General features: G+C 34.5%; 1 protein-coding gene across 1 annotated transcript in view; it reads right to left on the bottom strand.

The window, feature by feature from the left end:
- Positions 1-19,372, bottom strand: part of TRPM3 (transient receptor potential cation channel subfamily M member 3) — a 149,888-nt gene extending 130,516 nt beyond the window's left edge. Inside the window, 3 exon segments of the mRNA XM_035558507.1 lie at positions 6,772-6,896; positions 9,806-10,019; positions 19,249-19,372. Coding sequence (XP_035414400.1) covers positions 6,772-6,896; positions 9,806-10,019; positions 19,249-19,251 — 342 coding nt within the window. The 5' untranslated portion in view covers positions 19,252-19,372.
- Between the last annotated feature and the right edge of the window lie 2,810 nt (positions 19,373-22,182).

The raw sequence follows: 22,182 nt of genomic DNA, 5'->3' as shown, positions 1-22,182 counted from the left end.
TGTGAATGTAGTTTTACTGAAGGGATGTGGTTTGTCCTCAAGAGCCATATCTCAGGATTTTCTAAGGGTGACAGGTTGACCTACATTTCTAATAAGATGCAGCACAAAAGACTCCACATGTTGACATAGTAATTGGCATAGTAATGCTGCTTAAGAGCAGATTAGAAGGCTATGCTTTGGTTCCATGTCTGATGATTAACTACATGGCGAATTATATTAATAAAATTTATAGACATAAAAACAAGGATACAATTATTTTCAATCAAACTGCTCACAGCATGCACCGTTCAACAACAGAAAAAACTTTTTTTTTAATTTATTTTTTTTAATAAAGTTCACAAACTCCTATTGTGTATAAAAGATAAAAAAAACTTCAGGAAGGCAACAAAATCTTAGGCTTTGAGGCTATTTCCTTGAGGCATATTGCTTTACAACATCACTCAGCAGATTTCAGTTTTTCACTCTTGCAGTTCCCATTCCTTTGTTCTTTTCAATCCTTTACATTTTAAAGGCAATTTAAAAGGTTGGAAAAAGTTTGACTTTAATTTCTTCTCATCCTCTTTCTGCACTGAGAAGAGCGAATAATTTTGATCCACTTTCTGAATTGAGAGAAGGAAATAATGCCCCCTGACAGCTTCCTTTGCAGAGTCGAAAGGAAGTATTTATGCACAATATAGCCCTTCTAAATAGGGGTTAATGAATGTGAAAGCAGAATGCTGTAGGGCAATATCCATGCTGCACAGGGTGAGGGCTGGGTCCCTTGGGCTGTCAACAGGTGAGGAACTAGGCCAACTGCAATGGTTGCCCTTGAATTAAAAACACTGCTATGCTTGGTTTTCATTCCCCATTGTCACATGAGATTCGGCATAGGGACAATACCTGAAAAATCACTTGGGATATCTCAACATGGACAATATGCAAAATTTAACGAGATAGGTGACAGAAGAAAAACCAGGTGCTGGATGCCCCAGGACTGGGGCATATCATTCATTAGCATTGACTGTCAAACTGATGCAGTGAGAGAGAGCCCAGATTGGGTGCTGTCCAGTACCACACCAACTAGCACATGCCCCCATCTGTCCCTATGCATGCTATCCAACACAAATCTGTGCAGTCTAGAAGAAGGCAAGGCATTTACAACTAACAACTAACTTAGTGCATTCACTGTTATGGTGCAAAGAGAAAGAAAGATGCGTGCTTTTCTTCACAAAGACCTAGCAGCTGTTGTTCAAATTATACCTTATCTGAAGCCTCACTGTTCTGGGGAACACCAGGGAATAGATTAGTTCTTGGTTTAATTTAAAGGATCCTGGAAGCATCCCTGTCTAAATCCTCTATAACATGCCTGTGCCCAGCTTTGCCTCAGGCATGGTTCTCACATTGTAGTTTACAATGAGAGCTGAATCTCTCTTCCTTACAATTTTTCTTAGAGTAATTATTTCCTGGCCCAGACTAGGCATGGAAAAGGGGCTCCATTGTTTTGACACTGGAAAAAAATCATACTGAAATGAACTTGTGAATCATTTACGGCTATCTGTAATCTTCTTTTTCAGCAATTCAATTTAACTTCAAGCCATAATATATTTCTTTAAAGATAGTTGCAAAATGTCTATCAAATGTAATTCAAAACTTGTAACAGCAAATCCTATGGCATAATGAATAATTAGTTGCCTGAGATTCATAACTTTTCTTGCTATTCTGAAACTTTCAGAAAGCAGTTAAAGGAAAACATAATCTCTCACAATGTTAAACAAAGACCTATGAAGGAGAAAAGGAAGTTGTCTCATGCTGTAAGCTAACATTATTATTCAGATGAACTAAGAAACAATGAAAAGAAAATATGGAACCAATTTTGACAGTCTGAGGTATGTGTTGTTTGGTATGCACATACAAACCAGGCAATATGAATGCTGTACTTATACTAAGACTCACTGGGATGTATTTTAAAGAGTGTGGTTTAAAATGGTGAGCTCTGGCTACATGTCTATTATGCTTGACAGCTGTATGATTTTTTTTTTTTTTCATATATGTAAGGAAATAAAAATTCTTAAGGAGACAGCAATTCTTAAATTAACACTTTTTTTTTTTTTCTGGTTTAGATAACCTTTGTTGATCTCAAGGATGTTGGTGGTATTCTGAAAACAAAGGGCAGTTAGTTCTGACAGAGTGGTACTCAGATGAAGTTATTTATAATGAAGGGTTCACAGATAGGATCAGTGAGAAAGGAGTAGAACTTGCTGTGTTGGTGAAAAAAAGCCTCAGTCAATCTGACTGTAATAAATAGCAAACAACCCCAGGGCTGTAAGCTTTTCTCATTAGACGTGTTTTCTACACGTCCAATTGTACTTGTTCTATAACTAGAGATGTGTCTGACCCATGCCCAATGTTATAGAAATAAATTACTCTCTATGTTGTATATCAGGCCTGACACTAAATTTCAGCATAATGTTCATCTTACTGAAAAAGTATTGTTTTATAAAGTAATCAAGTTGTTAATTATTAAAAAAAATAAATTGTACTACAATATGGAAGGACCCGACCTTCCCTGAATAAGTTGGCTAGTCAGTTATTGTGCCAGTGGTTTTGGGAGGTTCATACTAGTGCCTGTTCCATGAAAGTCTGACTTAAAACAACTTCACTTGTGACCCTGACATCCCAGATGCATACAACCTTCCAGTATCTAAATATCCTCCCTCTTCCACTATACAAATCAATACTGAAAAAATGAAAGATATAACTAAGAAAATTGAACAGGTCTGCAGTGTTCTGCTGTAAGTACTATTTGAACATCCTAGACAAAACTTTGGTGATGACATGCTTTAACATCCAATTACAGTTATGAAATCCAGCAACTGCACTGAGATAAAAAAATGGTTACTCTGAAACTGCAGTCTTTAATAAATCAAAAGTATTTTTCTAGACACAGACTATGAAAACCATTTTTTTGTTGTTGTTGTTTTCAACAAAACAAATATTTAAATTTTTATTCAACTTTTGTTTAATCTAATGTAAATCTAGGGTTTATATTAAAAGAAACAATTTTTTCTCCTCATTTTTGTGATTTTAGCTCTATGGGAGAGTAGGTTTCAAGTAGCAGTATACTCACCTCTTAAGTGTTATTATTATTATTTTTTTTCTTCTTCTGAATGTTCTGAACAGTACAAAAGAGAAAGAGAAAAAGAGCAGGCATCTGTTCTTGAACATAAGTGAAGTCCGTAAAGAACATTTACAATTGGAAATGGTTTTGTCTCAAGTATTTGAATGCTAAAGCGTAAAAAAGATAATTCTGGGACACAGAGTACATGCAAAGGGTTTGTGTATACTATATACATACACAGTAGTAATTATTAGGTTGATATATATATATATATGTAGCAGTTTACTGTTAGAAAGTATTTTTCTTTCTGATAGTACTTTTTGCTTACGTACTTTTTGCTTACATGCAGTACGTCTGCTTAGTTATGTTACAAGTCTGCAGAGAAGACTTTTATTTTCTATGTGTGTTCTGCTGTGCTAAGTGATTTAAGCTGACCTCTGTTGCTTCCCCTTCACTGGCTAGAGCTTTTGATAAAATAGTAAGTATTCCACTTTCTCCAAAATTTCAGTTGAGTTTCATTTTTTTTATACACTAGTTGTTGAATGTAAGTCAGAGATTAATGAAGTAATATGGGGAAACACTGTAACCCATGACTGTAATCGTACTCTAAGTAAGACAAATAAAAAACAAGAAATTATTAGAGAATTTAGGAATTTCTTCCTATGTCAATCTGCTGGATCCACATTTTATTTTTATAGTGGGCATGGAAGAGTGTGTGACATGTTTTGGAGTACACAGGATTTTTGGAGTGCAACAACACAGGAGGTCACTTCTAGTTTCAATGAATTTAATAAGAAAAAGTGTTTTGGCTATTGTTTTTAAAACTTTACTAAACCAATGCTTTCTACTTAAGTTAGTAGGTCACATACTACAGCATTGCTACTGATCAGTGACACACCATGCTGAAGATGTCCATTTCTTCATTATGTCACACAATAAAAGGATATTTTGATTTAACTCTAAAACACTCACTTCTGTGGACTAAAAATGAGACATCTTTTGGTGATTTTACTGAGCATAGGCAAAGTACTAAAATCAGTGCTCTACTTCTAATCCAGACACTGTTTCTCTGTGTGTAAGGAGAAACGTGGCTGTGATATAAATATTCTACAAGACAGAGCAAGCCACCTTTCTCAGTTTTTCTAACAGAAAACTGGAAATAAGACAACTGACTACCTTTCCCTCATGTGCTTTGGTTTTAAATTATAATTTAAGTTTGTTAAGATCGGCACTATTTTCTACTGTATTGCTTTTACCATACTGGAGTAAGACTAGTCTCCTCACGGACCTTTAACCATCACAACAACAAACAGCAGAACAGTAATATGCTGCTTAGTTTACTTGGACACTTCTGTTCAAGGGTCTGAGGAAGGCCCTTGGGCTTCCCAAGCTGATTTGATTGGTAGATGTAATAAAACTTCTCAGCTATGACTTCAAAGATGACAAGAGCAGGAATGCTAGCAGAGGCATGGCTCTGCTGAGCAAGCCCGGTGTGCCATGAAGCGAAAAGAGGAAGCATGCACTGGGTGATGTGAAAAGGCTATAATAATGTCCTCCCCGCCCCCACAAATATTCCATGACTAAGAAAACTTTCTATATCTGATGCTGCTCTAAGCTGTGAGGGGATGTTTTGACAACTCTTCAGTTTTGATTATAATTTAACTAGACATAGTGCATATAAACATAAAACCATGTTGATGCTGCATTTCAACAGGCCTTTTACTATTGGTTGACATTTCTTTCCCTACATAATCCTTTGTGCCTTGTGTTTCTTGCTTAATGGCAGTTCATTTTACATTCATATGGTATTATTTATATTTCCTCTTCTTGGTTCATTTCACAGCATTCACCTCTAATGAGCCAGTCAATATAGTGCACTTAGATGTTCACAGAATCATAGAATCATTCAGGTTGGAAAAGACCTCTAAGATCATCTAGTTCAACCTTTAACATAACACTAAACTCTACCACTAAACCATCTACCAAGTTCTAAATTTACATGTTTCTTGAAGACTTCCAGTAATGGTGACTTGACCACTTCCCTGGGCAGCCAATTCCAATGCCACGCAACTCCTTCCATAAAGAAATTTCTCCTAATATCCAACATAATATTTCAGAAACCTTCCTCACCAAATGTTTCAAAAGAAACTGCATGCACTGGACAAAAGGGAAAGTTCCTTTATGGTAAGAAGGTTATTTTTTTGCAACAATCAGAGTACTGTTCCATTTGGCTGGAACAGCTGGGAAGTCAACTTCTTTCTTCAACTTTTTCATAAGAGAAGGCTACAGAACGCCCTTAAAAGTGGCTACTTTTGGGAACTGAGATAGGTAGCTTCCAAAAAGTTGAAATATCTAATGGAGGAATAAAAATGTCCCAGAATTCAGGACCAATCTGATGTTCTTATTTGACTAATTCCTTCTTGCAATGCTTCCAGAAGAACTCCATTCATAGTCAGTAAATATTGCTTACTTGAAATCGATGTGTACATTAACCTTATATTTCTTTAACAAGATGCAGCTTATCTTTTTGATTAACAATTTCTGCCTTTTGCATTATACCTCAGAAGAATTTATAAGTGACTCTATATTACTTCTGCAGAACCCTATTCTGCTTGCATATGTATATATTGATAGCCTTATTATACAAGCACTGGTGGTATTGGAGAATATAAACCTATGTTAATAAAAATTCCCCTTGATAACCGTTCTTTGATAGTGAACTGCAATGAATCCCAACTGGATCAATTTCTTCACATTCATTGTAGTTCCTTTGGACTTAACCAGTAATTGAATCTTCTTCCCCTCCCCAGCTTGTTAATGGACAAATATACCAAGAAGAATGAGTTATATTGATTTAGAAAAGAAAATTATCATTATGAAGAACATTATGAAGAATATGTGCATGCACTGTATTACTTCTTCACTCATACTTATTTCCAGGTAGAAAGTTTTAGAGTGAACAAGAGGTGAGGCAGAAAGAAACTCAGAAAATCTTCAACTAGCCAGTGTAAAAAAAATAAAATAAAAATAATAAAAAAATATAAAATCACCTATTTCAAGTCAAGTGGGTTAAAGTTTCTGAGTGACAGTATAGATTTAAAAGAGAAGGATGATGTGAAGGAGTGTAAGAAATACCAGCTCTGCCTATTAGAAGGTGACTGGCACAATGACTCTGTGAGGTCTGATCTCATGGCCAATATTTATAAGTCTTTTCCCAGTTGCACTAATAAAAAGGAATAGGATGAAATATGTTATACAGGGAACTGTCTATAATTATGAATTTAATCAATCCATCATAGTGTTGTTGCAAAGTGTATCAGAATTCAAGCTTTCCAATCAGATTTTGCTTAGGCAATCTTCAGAGTGCGTAATGATGTAAGGATGGCGCTTTAGTATATTTGTTAGAATAACGTTTAATGAAATTATATATATATATTTTAGAATATATATATATATTCTAGAAGGTAATGCAAATTCCCATTTCTTGACTTGCTGCTGTTCTTGTTGCTATATCAAAACTGTTATCAACTGTAATGGCAACTCTATGTATGCATTGATTTTTTGCTGCAGACAATAATTCTGTAAGGAATTGTTAAGTGCAGGATGAAGACAAAAAGAAAATAACTGGAATATTTATATACATTGGAGGTAATCTATGTCCATATAGGGCTTACATCTTTGCCAATCAGGTCCTCCTGATTTTCAACAATCCCCCAGGGAGCTATGCCAATGGTGCATATCTTCCCTCGAGATTTTGAGGCATGATCTTTCAGTGCATCTCCAACATGGCGAATGACCCCTGGAAAAAAAAAAAAGGCAAAATATTATTATTATTATTATTATGGTAGGGATGCAGTATAGAATCCCTTTTTTAGGGAACTCCTATACAATTAATGCAAGCAACTTAACACTTGCAATTAAGTAAAGATATGAATATTTTCCTGATCTACAAAATTATTAAATGAAGTAGCAGGAAAAAAAAAAAAGAACAAAAAAAAAAACCACAGGCCATAATAATAATAATAATCAAATAAATATTGATAGCTTACTGCACCATGTTTATCTCTGCTTGTGTTCACACATGCACACAAGCAGACATATGGTATATGTATCCTTCCCAAGCATAGGAACAAGTACAGGAAAGAGAAAAATAAGTTTCTTTGTATCTGAATGAAGGATGGAAATATGAAAAAAATAATTTCACTACTCTGTGTTGAACTATTCAGTCATTCTTTCCAACCAAACTGCCACCTGAGGATCAGCATGAAAATAGAAATTAGTATAGAGAGAATGAGCGCTTCCCAGTTCTCTTCCCTGTACTTTCTGGTATTGCTGCTTATATGCTTTAGACCAGTTTTGTCAGTGTTTCAGAGGTGCAGAGGATGTGTCATTCCTCTTTCTTTTCAGAAAATAATTTTTGACCTGGGCATCAATAATATATATTTCTTTATGTGGCTGCACTGAAGCAGACCTGTGGATTTGCTGTGGATGTTTTCTGTTATTTGGTTTCTCTGTTTGCCTCTTGTTCTGATTCCACAAATTTTAAAATGACTGGATAGGCATTGTAACAGTCACACAACAGGTACAATTTTAGCCATATATTACCCTCACTTTAAATCAGCCATGTAAGAATGAAAGATAACTTTTAAGTTCTTGTGTCTAATTTCCTTCCTGTGGCACAAAAGGAAAAATAAACACCCTATACCCATGTAAGAATCAGGTATTATTTTTTAAATTATAACCCAGCAATCCACATGATTTGGAAAAGAAAATTTGGCTAGACTACAAAAAAAAAATCCAGATAATTAGGACAATCAACTTTCAGTATAGTTTGAATATTCAGAAAAAAAACGTGTTTATTCAACTGTTATGCTTATAATTAAGTATGTACCATGCCTGTCACATCACTGCTTCACAATTCAACAGCAGCATTTCAGGATTTTTCAATTATACATTTTGTTAAGAGAAATATTATGTAAAAATTCGTCATGAACAGAACTAACTAGATACAGAAATTCTAAGTTTTTACAAGTTCACATAGAGATTAAACACTGAATTTTCACCTAAACAATTTGAAAACCTAGCTTTGAGGCAACGAGATGTTTTGTTACACAATTCAAAAGGAGCAATGAAAGATAGCTGATAATGCAGAACAGCTTCTGAAGTTACACCTGTTTATAGTAACACACAGAAACATGAATTCAATTGTTTTGACTAGGTCACTTTTGATTAAAGGAAAAAAAATCCTTTTCAACAATAATTATATTCATTTTTCTGCTTTGTTCATTCTGTTTTGGCATTCACAACTATGATGTTTTGAAAAATGGTATGATGTAGTCATCCATTTGCCAAATGCAAATATTATATTTGGTTGTCATCCACAAAATTTCTGTAGTCTGATTTCCAGAGCCTTTGTGGTGTGTACACTGTAGCGAGTGTACAACATCTACAGTTTTCTAATATGTTTTTAACTTAAATTTTTTATTTGTCTTTACCTTTGTCATTGCAACAGTATCTGCCAACAAGTCCAATTATCACCACAGAACAGAGGTCAATATTTAACCTAATTTTCTTCCTTATTCATGGGGAACATGATACATGTGTGTATCTGTTTATCTAACAGTCCAGAATTTATGCCTCTTCTTTGCTATTTATATTGCTTCTGTGAATATTGTTTTAAATTTGATATGTCCTGGAAACTAAAAAGCCCAAGACTTCTATTAAGCATTCATATTTAAATACATACGAGTTGATCCACAGCACACTAAAGTTAATGCATGATTGATTATAATATTTTCCACAGACAGTAAGAGGATGCACTCTTTGAAATTACTAAAGCAATAAGAGTTATAGTGTTGTTACTGCCATAAATGGGAATGACAAGAATTGACAAGTATGTGTCCTGTCTCAAAACTTTTTACATTTATCTTTAGCAGAACTCTTTGATTTTCCCTTGGCTGTTTCCTCCTTTCTGCCTCCTTCAGGGAAGGTAATTGGGAAGCTTATTCCCAGTTTTTTTTTTTTTTTTCATCTAGGGAATTACATTTTATAGTTTATTCCCAAAACCTACATGCTGTCTCCCAGCAGAGCAGGGCCAGCTGCTCTATTGGGTTCATAGAAGGCCCTGTATGGTATGTTACAGATGTTCTTAACTTTGAATACAAATGGCAATATTATCTCTCTTGCTCCAGGGGTAATAGGAAAAAGTAGGTCAAGCTGTCTGCCAGAAAGGAAAAAGTGATACTTATTCACCATAATGTTTTCTATCACATCCATAAATCAGAACTTTTTTCCTTTCACACTTCAGATGGTCTTATAAGAGAAAATAAAAAGTCTTTTCTGAATGAAAGTGTTTTCCATTTTATGCAATAAGTGTTTGGCTTCTTGGGTTTCTGGTTAGTAGTCCTTCCCTGTAGCTGATTGTTGATTTTATAAAGTCTTCACTGGCAATGTACTAATATAATTGCTTCACAGGAGGCCTTATTTTCAGCTTCCCAGTGTACTTTTCATGCTTTAGTGAACCTTTTATTCCCTGGTAGCTGACAGAGTGGTATGAACTCGCCATTTTCTTGTTTACCCATAGTACAGCTAGCAGTAATAAACTAAAACATGCAATATTTTCCTGATCTGATCAGGCCTAAATTTTTTCTGTCAAACTGATGAAATCTCCTAGTTGCCACTGTGCTTTCATTTCAATGTTGCTGTTACCTGTGTTTACTCCTCCAGTGAATATCCATGCTCCGGTTGTCATAGCAGCCTTAATGAGGCCTTTCCCAAAGACTTGCTTGAGTTTTGGCTGAAGTTCAAAATTCTGAAGGCCCCCATGCACAGAGATGAGAAGTTTAGGGAGCTCAAGCTGCCACTCTTTGGTCATCAGGTGCAGAAGAAGGTCAGGCTTTGTGTCAAAAGACACACGTACATACTGCAGAAATAGGGGCAACAGTAAAGAAAAAAGGATTGGTTATACTCAGAGAAGTCTAATGCATATCACCTATGCCCAACAGATTACAGAAAAAAGGCAACTTTTATAACAAAAACATTAATTAACTGGTAAGTTGGTGATTTCTAAAAATGTAGAAAACTAGGCAACTATGTTTAATGGAACACTTGCAGTTCAGAGACTGGATGATTTTCCTGTATAAATACAAAATTAAGAAATTAAGTCATTGTTTCAATATTCACAGCAACGTTTGATAGGTATTTTTCTTTAATTTAAGGATGCAGAATCTTGAGCAAAAGTTTAAATGGTCCACCAAAAACAACCCAGGTAGTCAGAGTCACAATTGTGCATTTGCTTGTCTTATATTAAAATTAACAAAACCAAACACTCCAAAGGTAGGCAAGAACAGAAACATGTTTGGTTCTTCAAACATGCATGTGTTTAAACTGAGCAAGACTACTAAAGAGGTACTTTTCAAATGAATGAATGAATGAATTAGACTTACAGACTAATTTGTACAGATTCATAAATTTGCATAATAAAGTGCAGGCACCTAAAATGACTTTGAAACTCATTGATATGTTTCCAGTTCTCAGCTCTTCTGTGGTATGTCTGCAGCATTTTGTCCCAAGGGAGAACCTGTCCACCTGTGTGCATTCTCCAAGGTAGGAACTGCCTTCAAATTTTCTACAGCCGCACTATATCACACACATGCCTGTCTCTTCCTGATAAGCCATTCTGTATGGAGCTCTTCTCAGTCTTTCTATTGATGGTATTTGAATTGTTTCACAGTACCAGTGCCAGGGCAGATGCTTTTTTTTTGAATTCCAGCTGCACAGTATAAAAGGGTCAAAAAGAGGATAAAAATCCTCTCTATAACTTGTCAAATATGGAAGGACCACCGTAATCAAATAAAATGTGTTATTGAAAGCTACCCATCTACCAAATTTGTGACTGAACCAATGCATATAGTGTTATTTTAAGTTGTCAGCATAGCCATCAGTTATATAACACTGGCACCTTTGCTTTCAGCTAGAAGAATGTCCAGTTCTACCTTATTCATTGCAACATGACAGGTAATATAATATCCACATACATAATGCAATCATTTTGTCACTTGCTAACGGCTAATCAGTATTTATCACCATAAGATTGTTCTGTTTTAGTAAATAATAAGACTGTTAGATGGACTCCTTTATAGTTGACTAAGAAATAAGGCATTGAGTTTTTCCAGAAAAAATTGCTAATAGTTAGGTTTCTTTGCAGGAATGAGTTGTCAAAAATAGGACAACCATTCTCAGCATTTCTGGAAGTAGAAGACTATTCTGGCAAACCATCAGAGGAAAGCAAGAGGAATATAGACAAATAGAGATGAGCAAGAACTTGTGAATATTCCTTTGCTCCAGTACATTAGTAATGTTCCCTTCATCTGCCATGCAAATTCTTAACAGCTAACGGATGAAGAGAATACAGTACTGATATGTGGCAATAGTGCATGGTACCTTTGAGCTTCTATACATAAACTATGTTATCAGCAGCTACCCATTCAATTACTTGCATGAGAGTTAAGAAAAACCTTTCATGGTGCCCGATCCCACTGACCAGATGGTGAAGTTAATAGTTGTTATTAGGATTCAAGGGCTGTTGAATTTTTAACAGACCAGTGTTAGGAGAATAATTCTTATTCCCTTTGCTCTGGGCCTAGGGAGAACTGAGGCTACAAAGTGCTACTGCTTGTTACAGTTCGTTAATATAGAGACATCATCCTGTAGGGACCTACACAAATGCTATGCTGGTCTAAGTATGGAGATTATGTTTTAGTATCCTTGCCACCTTACACTGTTTGTAGCAAAGATAGCCTATGAGCTTTAAGCAGATTACAGAAAGTGAATTCATATCAGTAATGGCCATACAAATTTTTCTAAAGCAGGATACACATCATCATTTTGGCTTGTACTAAAATGAAGGCACGAATAGCTTCAGATATGTATTGTATAATCTTTAGTATCTTTTTATCCACCAGAATACGTGACTCTGTTGTCTCTACCTTCTTAAGTCTATGTATTAATTGGTAAAAAAATCTCTTTCATTCCTTATGCACAAAGACCTCTGAGTTTCAATTAACATAAACCTATGTTGAATCATATATTAGAAATATTTTCTTGTATTTATTTGAAATTTAGACATATTTTATTACAAGTGACTGCTTGTTCTTTGTAATGCAGGTAAAACTCAATATTGGTGATAATTATTTATAAAGAGGAAATTTAAGCAAAAGTGAATCGGAATGTTTTTTCATGTAAATTTAAATTTACATAATCATTGATGAACTTTACAGTTTTAGAATCTTTTGAGAAGGGTAATGGCACCTAAAATGATGATTTGACGTCTTTGCAGAGACCTTAGTTTTAGCTTTTACAGAGGGCATTTTAATTTTGGCATGCTTTGGATTGATCTTTTGCTATTTACATAACGTGTTAACTAGTAAGAACAAGAATTTTATTTATTTATTTATTTTTGCCATCATTTTCAAAGCATTGATTAAATTATTAATGAACACTTTTAAAGTAATTTTGTCCAAATTAAAAATTCGGTCTTGTAGCAGAATATTCAACTTTTGCAGTTTGTGTTTAGAAACTTAATAAGTATTTCTGCCATTCTTTAATTCTTTTGCTAAAGCCTCCAGAGGCAGATTTAAAACTTAAATGTAAACATAAGCTAAGCCTGGTGTATCCATCTATCAGCTGTAGAAATTACCACTTCTAATGGCAAATAATTTAATCTCTCCTTTACGGGAATGGTGTATGGATAGGATGCAATAATTCAGTTGTAGCCAGCAAGACAGGAAAAAGAAGTACAGTTTTGAACCAGAAAACATGCTGGCAGATTTGACTGACTTCAGCATAAGACCGTAAGATGAAAGATCTTCAAATTTATCATGCCCACTTGATCCCTAAACTAGTACAGAGGCTATCAGCAAGGGTGCCATTTGATGCCAATACTTATTTCAATGTTTTTATCAAATGTTTTCCTAAAACATAACTGTGTTTACCACCAGTCAAACAGCCAGATATTTGCAGGTTGAACTCCCATGCCCTACGGGAGAAGTCAAAGTTACTGAGTGGTAAAAATACTGCTCTGTTGGTCAAGCACAGCTATCTTACGAAAGATACGGTGTATGACAGCAGATGACAGCATAAATGTATAAAGGAGAAAGATTCAGAATAGAGGTCCATTTTGTTGTATTTCTTCAAATAAAATCTCTTCGGGTAATATTTTGTGATCTGGAAGGCATTTTAACATTGCTCCTTCAGTTCTCTTTGATGCAAGCAAAGACTGAGTGAATATTTAACCTACCTCAAATAAGAATTCAGAGCTGCAGATAGTCCTTCAAGCTCAAGATTCGTCCCTCAAAGTGTGATCTTCCTATAACACAGGCTTGATCTAATTCCCACCATATTCAAGAGTAAAATTGTAACTTAGACTGAAACCAGACTGGTTCCTTAAAAGTTAATATTCTCAACAGCTGAAGGCTCCATCTAAGTTCTGCTTAAGCAGCCAGTGGAAAAGCTGTCATTGACTTACAGGTTCTTTAACTAGATGTCTTTCTGTGTTATTTTCCCTTTTTCTTCATGTAGGACACCACATTTGAACCTTGTAAAAATCCTTTGAATATTAATTTATTATAAAAAAACAATGCTTGCTGCCATTTCCATGATTTATGTGAGTTAAAATATCTCTACATTTTCTCTCTCAGAAACACTGATGGATTTTAAAAAGTTTTTAACACAGTTTTGACAGAAATGAATAAATTTTAAAAGCAAAAATATACATTTGCGTGCTTGACTTCAATATCATTAGTAATTATAATATATAAAAAAACAAACATTGGGAAGTCTATGTAAGAAACAGTATATGTACTTTGGAATTCTATTGATGTGTTTTTATGATTCCATGCCACAGAAGAAACATTAAGCCAAAAATACTGTAATAAATGTCAGTTCTCCTACATCTGCAAAGATATGTTAGCTTCTTATTGTGCACATTAAATGTATTGTTAGAATGTATTTGATTAGGAAGAAGTTATTAAAAAATAGAACAAAAGTGTTTAATTCATTAAAGTTCCTAAAAAAGCCTGGCTAACCTTGAAAAACCATGATCAAAGTATATTTCAGTTCAGTGAAAAGTAGTCCTTAAAAAGAGACTGATATGGAATCTAAACACACCAATTAATGAAATAATGTCATTTATTTTATTTTATATTTTATTTTATTTTTATTATTCTATTTTATATTTTATTTTATTTTATATTTTATTTTATCTTATATTTTATATTTTATTTTATTTTATTTTTACAACCATCTGTTATGGAGAAGCAGACGTTAAATTTTAAAAATTGGTTTAGTTTGGTCATAAATTTGGTGCAAAATGCATCACAGCAAGATTGCCTTAAGCAGTGCACTAATCCCTGTTTTGAAATCATTCAGATTATTGCTTTAATTAGAATGGAATCAGTCACATTAGTTTAGTAATTGCTCTCAGAGTCAGGGTAATAAATTGCCAGTATATAGATAGATGAATTCATGCATATCATTTCTTCAATACTAAACACAAAATGATATAAGTAGATTGTTTTAGTAATCTTTTTTTGTTTTTTAATTCACTGATTGATTGCAAAAACTACTGAAGTAGTTTCTGTATCTCCACATCTTTCTCTGTTCTCAGCTGTAAATAAAGAGAATTTCTTTCAGATGCCAAAACTGACAATCTATCATAAAAACAAACAAACAAACAAACAAAAACAAAACAAAAATGCAATGTAAACATGAATAGCAAAATTGTTAAATGTGTTTCTTACACGTGAGATGACACAATAGGATGAGCCACTTGTAAAGAAAATATGAGATTGAAAGAGATCTAAAAAAACACAAAAGTGTTGCAGGATCAACTGTGGTTTCACAAAGACTGAAAGAAAGACCTCTTTAGTAACTGACGTCATTTACAAATCTTATCTAATCTCTGCTATATGTTTCTGTATAATCTGTTGTACAATCTGTTCAAATTATTGATTTAAGTACCTTAGAGTAGTCTCACTGAAGAAAATTTAACAACTCAATTGTATTGGCAAAATTCATCTCACTTGAGAACTTTTATTCTATTTGACTGCAGAATTCAAATTAACGGCACAGATAATTCTACTGGCAATACATATACCTAAATGTTCTTTACTTTACTGTTTTGTTCCAATCCCCATTTACTGTTAAATTTCTTTCTCTCCCCTTCTCCTGCCCCCTCCCCCCCCCTCCCCTTCCCCCCAACTAAACCATTTTTAATATTCTGGTGGCAACAGATGTAATATTATATCACTGCATTTGTAACTTGCAAGTAATGCAAAGTATATGTATATTTACCATCAAACTAATATATGTATTAATAAAATCCAGTTCTGTTACTTTCAGTGGACAAAATCATTATCTGTCAGTCTTATACATACTAATCTGTTCCATGATTTTACAGGTACTGGTTTCCCCATTATAAATCTGAGGTTTAAGTTGTTTCTGTTAATAAATATCTCTTGACATGCAAATTCATGAAGCATTCCATATTATTTTGAGCAGCCCTGAAGAGAGGAGTTTTGGTTGATAGCAGGCTGAATATGAGCCTGTAGTGTGCCCTGGCAGCCAGGAGGGCCAACTGTATCATGGGGTTCATCAAGCACGGCATTGCTAGTTGGTTGAGGGAAGTGATTGTCCCACTCTGCTCTGTGCTGGTGTGGCCTCACTTCCACTACTGTGTGCAATTCTGGGCACCACAGTACAAAAAGGATGTGAAACTGTTGGAGAGTGTCCAAAGGAGGGCTACAAAGATGGTGAAGGGCCTAGAGGGGAAGACGGATGAGGAGCGGCTGAGGTCACTTAGCCTGTTCAGCCTGGAAAAGAGGAGGCTGAGGGGAGACGCCTACAATTTCCTAATGAGAAGGAGTGGAGGGACTCAGTCACATTATCTTAATAATTGCTCTCAGAGTCAGGGTAATCTGACAGAGTCAGAGAGGGGCAGGTACTGATCCATTCTCTTTAATGACCAGCGATGGGACTGTGTCAGGCTGTGACAGGGGAGGTTCAGGCTGGATATCAGGAAGAAATTCTTCACCAAGAGGGTTGTCATGCACTGGAACAGACTCCCCAGGGATGTAGTCATGGCATCAAGCCTGTCAGAGTTTAAGAAGCATTTGGACTCTGCTCTTAGTTGTATGGTCCGAATTTTTGGGTAAACCTGTGTGGAGCCAGGAGCTGGACTCAATGATCCTTATGGGTCCCTTCCAACTCGGGATATTCTATGATTCTCATTCCTTGTAGCCTTGATTCAGAAAAAAATTACCAGATTTGCTGTTCACATATAACAAGATAATGCTTTTGTGTTTACCATGCTTAAAAAATTTAGGCAAAAAAGCATAGGCATCCATTTCAGGAAACAGAGTAAAATATAGGTGATAAATTTTATACCAAATTCTTCGCCCAAGTCTTTGATTTTTGTTATCTTGCCAAATTTTACACATTTATAAGATTATTCTTTTAGGCAATAGGAATAACATTAATTTACCATGAGTGTCAGGAAAAAGTCAGGTTGTATGCTATAGTTGTATTTGATATCCAGTAGTTAGAAAATAAATATGTAGTTTATTTTTAGAAAAGAACAAACATCTACAGTATTGCCCCCTCCACTCCATTTTTATGTTCCAGTTTCAATTCTCTTGGTTTTGAAAATGTGGTATCCAGGTATTACTTGAATAAGACTTTTCCGTGGTTTTTATGCACTTATTCCTTTTTCCAAGCCTTATTTTTCAATATACTATAACCGTTTTTTATTCCCCTTCTCTCCTGGCAAAATTGGTTCATTGTTTTCAGTGAGCAAAGGCTAAGTTTTCACATAAAATTTTTGATTTGGTAAAGTTAGTTGTTTATTATGAGAAAGACCTTGTATCCAGTAAATTCAGAGACAGGAGTTTCATTTTTTTTTAATAAAACTGCAATGACTATTTAGTCCCCTAACCTCCTTGACTATAATAATGTTTGGTACTGGAAATAAGACCATTAAGACACCTTCACACTCTTTTCAGTGACAAACACATAACAGTATAGCAAATTTCTTTATTATTATTACTATTTTCATTAAAATTTTGTCATTAAGGCTTTGCAAACCTCCTTATTTGTGCCTTGATCATATGGAAGGTGTTTTTCTCACTGATGGTAACCAAGTGGAACACCCTTTCAAAGATTTTTAGTGAATAGCTTATTTTGAAACACTTTTCTCACTAGCAGGATGATTGAATTTCTGAAGGTTTTATAGACATATCTAATTCATGAAGAATTTTTTTGTTTGCATGTTTCAGGTGAGATTTAATGACTATGACTAGATGACAGATGCAGCTATCTTCCTGTTTCTAGTATTGTCAAAATAAATCCAGAGATTTTCTAGAAATAAATGTTTCATCTATATTTGACTTGTCACTTATTTAGATATTTGAGATTCTAACCCTTTCTTGTCTTCTCTTTTTTAAATTCTTCAGGGCTTAGTTTTGTTTGTTTCAAGTCCCGACTGTGCTTTGTGACAAGATTTTTCTTTTAATGTTGACTTTGACTTTTATCTCTACAGTTTCACTTCTATATTACTTTGAACACATGGCATATACTTTGGAACATCTCCTATTCTCTTATGGCATTGTTCCCAAGACACCAGAATCCCAACAGAGGCCAGAAATACTGTAGCACAATTAGTATCATCTGCTTCTTTAAACTCTTAAACAGTTCAGTACTCTCCAAAATGACTTTTGCCTGGGCAGGGCAGTTTATTGCTTTAAAGAACTCTTCAAGGACATCACTCAAAATATTTAAAGCAAAGTAACCATATATAGGTAATAGCATGATGGTTACCACATCTCTGAATCTTTCTCTGTTTTGGCGAAAATCATTCTGTTTTGTTCTCACTCCTTGTGAAGCTATCAACAGCATGGTTTACTTCATTTGGGTTCTGAGGGAGGTGTCAATTTATTCACACTAAACAAACTTTATTTACTGAATCAGATTCTCTCACTAGCAATGGCCTTGCAGATTTTTAGGTGATTGGTTATTAACTGAACATAAGGCATCTGTTATGTTTGGAGAGAAATGACCTATTTTGAATGACACTGTTTCTGGGGGCAATGGTGTCTTCTAGTTTCTGCCATCAGAATCCATCCATCTGGGTGAACAGTACCAACCACTCAAGTAATATTTCCATCTCCACCTCCCCAACATATGCATCTGAGGAAAATATCTGGCTCTTGGTAGAGCAGTATTGAGCTCTTCATCATCGCTAATCCATCTAGTGCTGCAATACCTCTGAGAATCCTGCAGGGAAGTATTCAGGCAAAGAAGATTGCACTGGGTTCTGGGCAGGTTATTCTGCAGAGCATCTGGGGGTTCTGTGTCTGCCCTCACTCACAGCTGCTCAGAGCAGTCTCTTGGCCACAGTATACTAGGTATATACTCATCTTTCATTTTCCTACTGCCAGGTTCTGCAGTTTAGATATAGCCAGAGATTCTTCCTTTCCTACAATGCTGTGTAGAAATATACCCATGGGTTAGTGTGGGCACTGGAAACCTCTGAGTTAGTGGAGAAATGCATTCAGAATAATATACTTTGGTATCTCTCCATAACATTGCATTATGACTAAGCTCAAGGAAATCTGTGGCAGAACAGGGATTTCCCAGTTCTTAACTTAGACACTTAGTGTGCCTCTTATTTCAGTGAAAGATAAACAAGTAAGTCTAAGTGGTCTATCCTCCAACATATGTCTAGAGGAATATTAAAAAAAAAAAAAAAAAAGTCAAATTTGTCAGCCTTACAGACAAACACCAGCGATGGGAAACCATAGCTGAATTCTAAAGTTATTCAGAAAAAGATAGATGGATTATCATTGGTAGAAGATCAAGATAGTGGTACATTGGCATATTTTTGGTTATAAAGGTCGCCCCTTTCATGCTCTCTAGCTTTTACAGTTCCTTCTCTTCACCAGTTCATTGGCACGTAATACATAAAAACAGATAGCATGGTTTTACGCTAAATAATACTTAAAAATGATATTAAGAACTCTATTATTTGTGTTTTTTTTTTCGTTTGTTTGTTTTTTTAACTTAGCAGCATTATTTATCTAAGAGAAAAACATGGTTACCATAGCTTTATTGGAGTGGCCTCCTCCTTGGAACTCAATAGTTCCAAAAGCGTCCGTCGGGCTGAGCTGTGTGTGCTTGCTGATGGACCACTTCTCTGACTGGATGTCATTGCGAGTAAGCCTGCTTTCATTTTTCTCATTCTGGATAACGGAGATACTTGGAGTCAGTCCAACATGTTGACCTATTAGACGCCCACAGCAACACCTATGACATTAAACAAGCAGAAAAATTGTGTAACATGCATGTACAAAACAAATAGGAAAACAAGCTATAATAAACAGCCTACAAGTCTTCCCCATTCCCTTCCCCCCCTCCCCTCATTGCCAAAACCTTTCAATTCTGCTGAGCATGCTAACCAAAGCCTTTATTTTTGGAAGAAACATAGTATAGCTATTACCTTTCCTTTCTATGATTTAGTTTTCTTTGGGCTATACTTTAATAAAATCAATGCTTTGTTTTAAATATGTACAACATGAAATTAAAAATAGTTTTTTATGTTTCCAGATAACATCAGATCAATAATCAGCTATTGAATTGACCATAAGACATTCTAAATTGGTAGTTTACTGCTATTGTTTGCTTTTTTTTTGTTTGGTAGGTTTTGGTTTTGAGAGTATTGTGTATCATGCATCTAATTAATTTAGGCAAATATTTGAAAATCCAAAACTTTCACTAAGATGAGAAAATTAAAGATAGACAATATAGACCTTTAATGCCACTTTTTTGATGGAATACGTTTTCAAATGTAAATAAATGGTGCTCATGGGAATCCAGCTCTCCATATGCAATTCAACCACCTTCTGATTAAATGTACAGCTTTACAAATTATTTTGATCTCTATATATACATATAAACACACATATATAAGATATTTACTTGTAATTGACTTCATTTTCATACAAGTTACATGCAATTACCTATGGGGGTCTTTGGTGCTGGGTATGATATGAACACATTCCCTCTTGTAAAAAGCTCTTTCTATCCATGATTTCTGTGCCTAAAAAAAAGAGAGGAAATACCTTAAGCTCTGGTTGCTTATTAAACACAACTTACAGTACATCTGAAGGCAAACTTCAAACACAAAAGAAAACTTCACTGACTCTGCAGCTATGCAGTGCCCATGCTGCATAAAGTAAACATTTTGCATTGGAACTGAGGTTCTCTTCTAGGGCTAAGCATCCAAGAGAAGGTCTTAAAATTGTTTTCATATTCACTGGTCAGTTGACTTTGATGCTGTGAACTACATTCTCATAACAGCACATAGGAGAAAAATTATTTCAAACTTTAAATTACCTTAGTTCTTTTACACAGTAGAGGAAAAACTCACTTGTTAAAAATACTTTAAAAAAATAACAGTGATACAATTTAATCATTTCATATTAAAAAATGAAATGAAATCATTTCAAATTAAAAAACAAAACAAAACAAAAAAAACGCTCAAAAACTAGAAAAAATATAGAAGGAAAATTCATAACACCGTGATTCCTCTGCAGTTTTTAGTATAGACACTGATAATTATATTTAACATGGAGCTAGAAATTGCACTTTCGTACAAGAACAACCTAATAAAAAAAAAAAAATCTTTGTTACATTAAGACCAGTTGATGTAAACTCTGAAACTGAGTTCAGTGAAATTATGCCACTGATTATCACTTGTCATGATCTTGTCTCAGATATTCTCAGGAAATCATGTAATTTCTCAGTTTTTCCCTCGGCACAGTCTACATTATTGGGCAGAAAATAGATTTTTTCTTTTTTTTTCTTTTTTTCTTCTTTTATTTTTAATGTGGGTTTATTTTTAATGTGGTTGGGAAAAAACAAACTTACAAAAAACAAATTAAACCAGCCAAAAAACAACCACAAAAACCCACAAAAAAAACCAACACCAAACAGACAAAAAAAAAACAAAACACCCACAAAACAACAACAACTACAACAACAAAAGAGAAAACTTCAGAATCCAGAAATCTTAAAAATAATCTTTAAAATAATCTAGACAGTGCTCACTCCATGCAATATGAATCCTGGGAAAGTATCTAAAACATTCCCCCAAACAGAATTAAATTGTTCCATTCACTAAGGAGTTGAAATTTTCCTTTAAAAATGTAGTACATACAGATAAAATAAAAAAAATATATATCTGTTTGATTGCACACCATAAACAGAACTATAAGAACTATGAATAGCCACTTAACTGTTAAGTAGTGTGAAATGGACTTTAGGTAATTTAAATGAAATCTGAGCACCTTGCATCTACAGAAAGATAAAACAGGAAATTACCTTTGTATAATTCCCTATCTACTATCTAATGTCAACTTTTGTCAGCTAAATCAACGTCCTACTATTATTTTCAAAGACAGAAGCATGTGTTTCTGGGACTTTTAGAAATCATTGTAAACTTTGAAAAGTTATTGAGTCAACGTCACTAGAATAAATTACCAAAATAACCATTTCCAACTACATTCCTCACACCTTACTCACAAACTGTAAAAAGTTGATCTTTCACCTTTTCCACAGAACATAATTCCTTATGGGAATTAGTGGTCAGTCATGTTACATAACAATATTTTCTCTTTGCTCTACTTGCATTTTAATTTGTAAAAGCCTGGTAGAGTTCATGTTCTGCAGACACCCTGACAAGACTCTTACAGTCAGGGAAACAAGCCTATTAAAAATATTAAATAGATCTGTATTTGACAGTTGTTCCTTACTATATAGCAAATAGAAAGTTAATCTATTACAGAATGTGGGACATTTATTTTATTTTATTATTTATTTTATTTTATTTTCATGTTTAAGCTAAGGAAATTTGTATAGGGATTCTGAAAAAGCTAAAAAAGTTGTAATATGCATAGAGGAGATTACATTGAACTTTTAACTTTTTAATGTTTAAAGCCTTGTATGCAGGCATTAATAATCATAACCATCATCAC

The sequence above is a fragment of the Cygnus atratus genome, chromosome Z (assembly GCF_013377495.2).
Source record: "Cygnus atratus isolate AKBS03 ecotype Queensland, Australia chromosome Z, CAtr_DNAZoo_HiC_assembly, whole genome shotgun sequence".
NCBI classification, from domain to species: Eukaryota; Metazoa; Chordata; class Aves; order Anseriformes; family Anatidae; genus Cygnus; species Cygnus atratus.
This window is presented reverse-complemented; position numbering and strand designations above follow the sequence as displayed.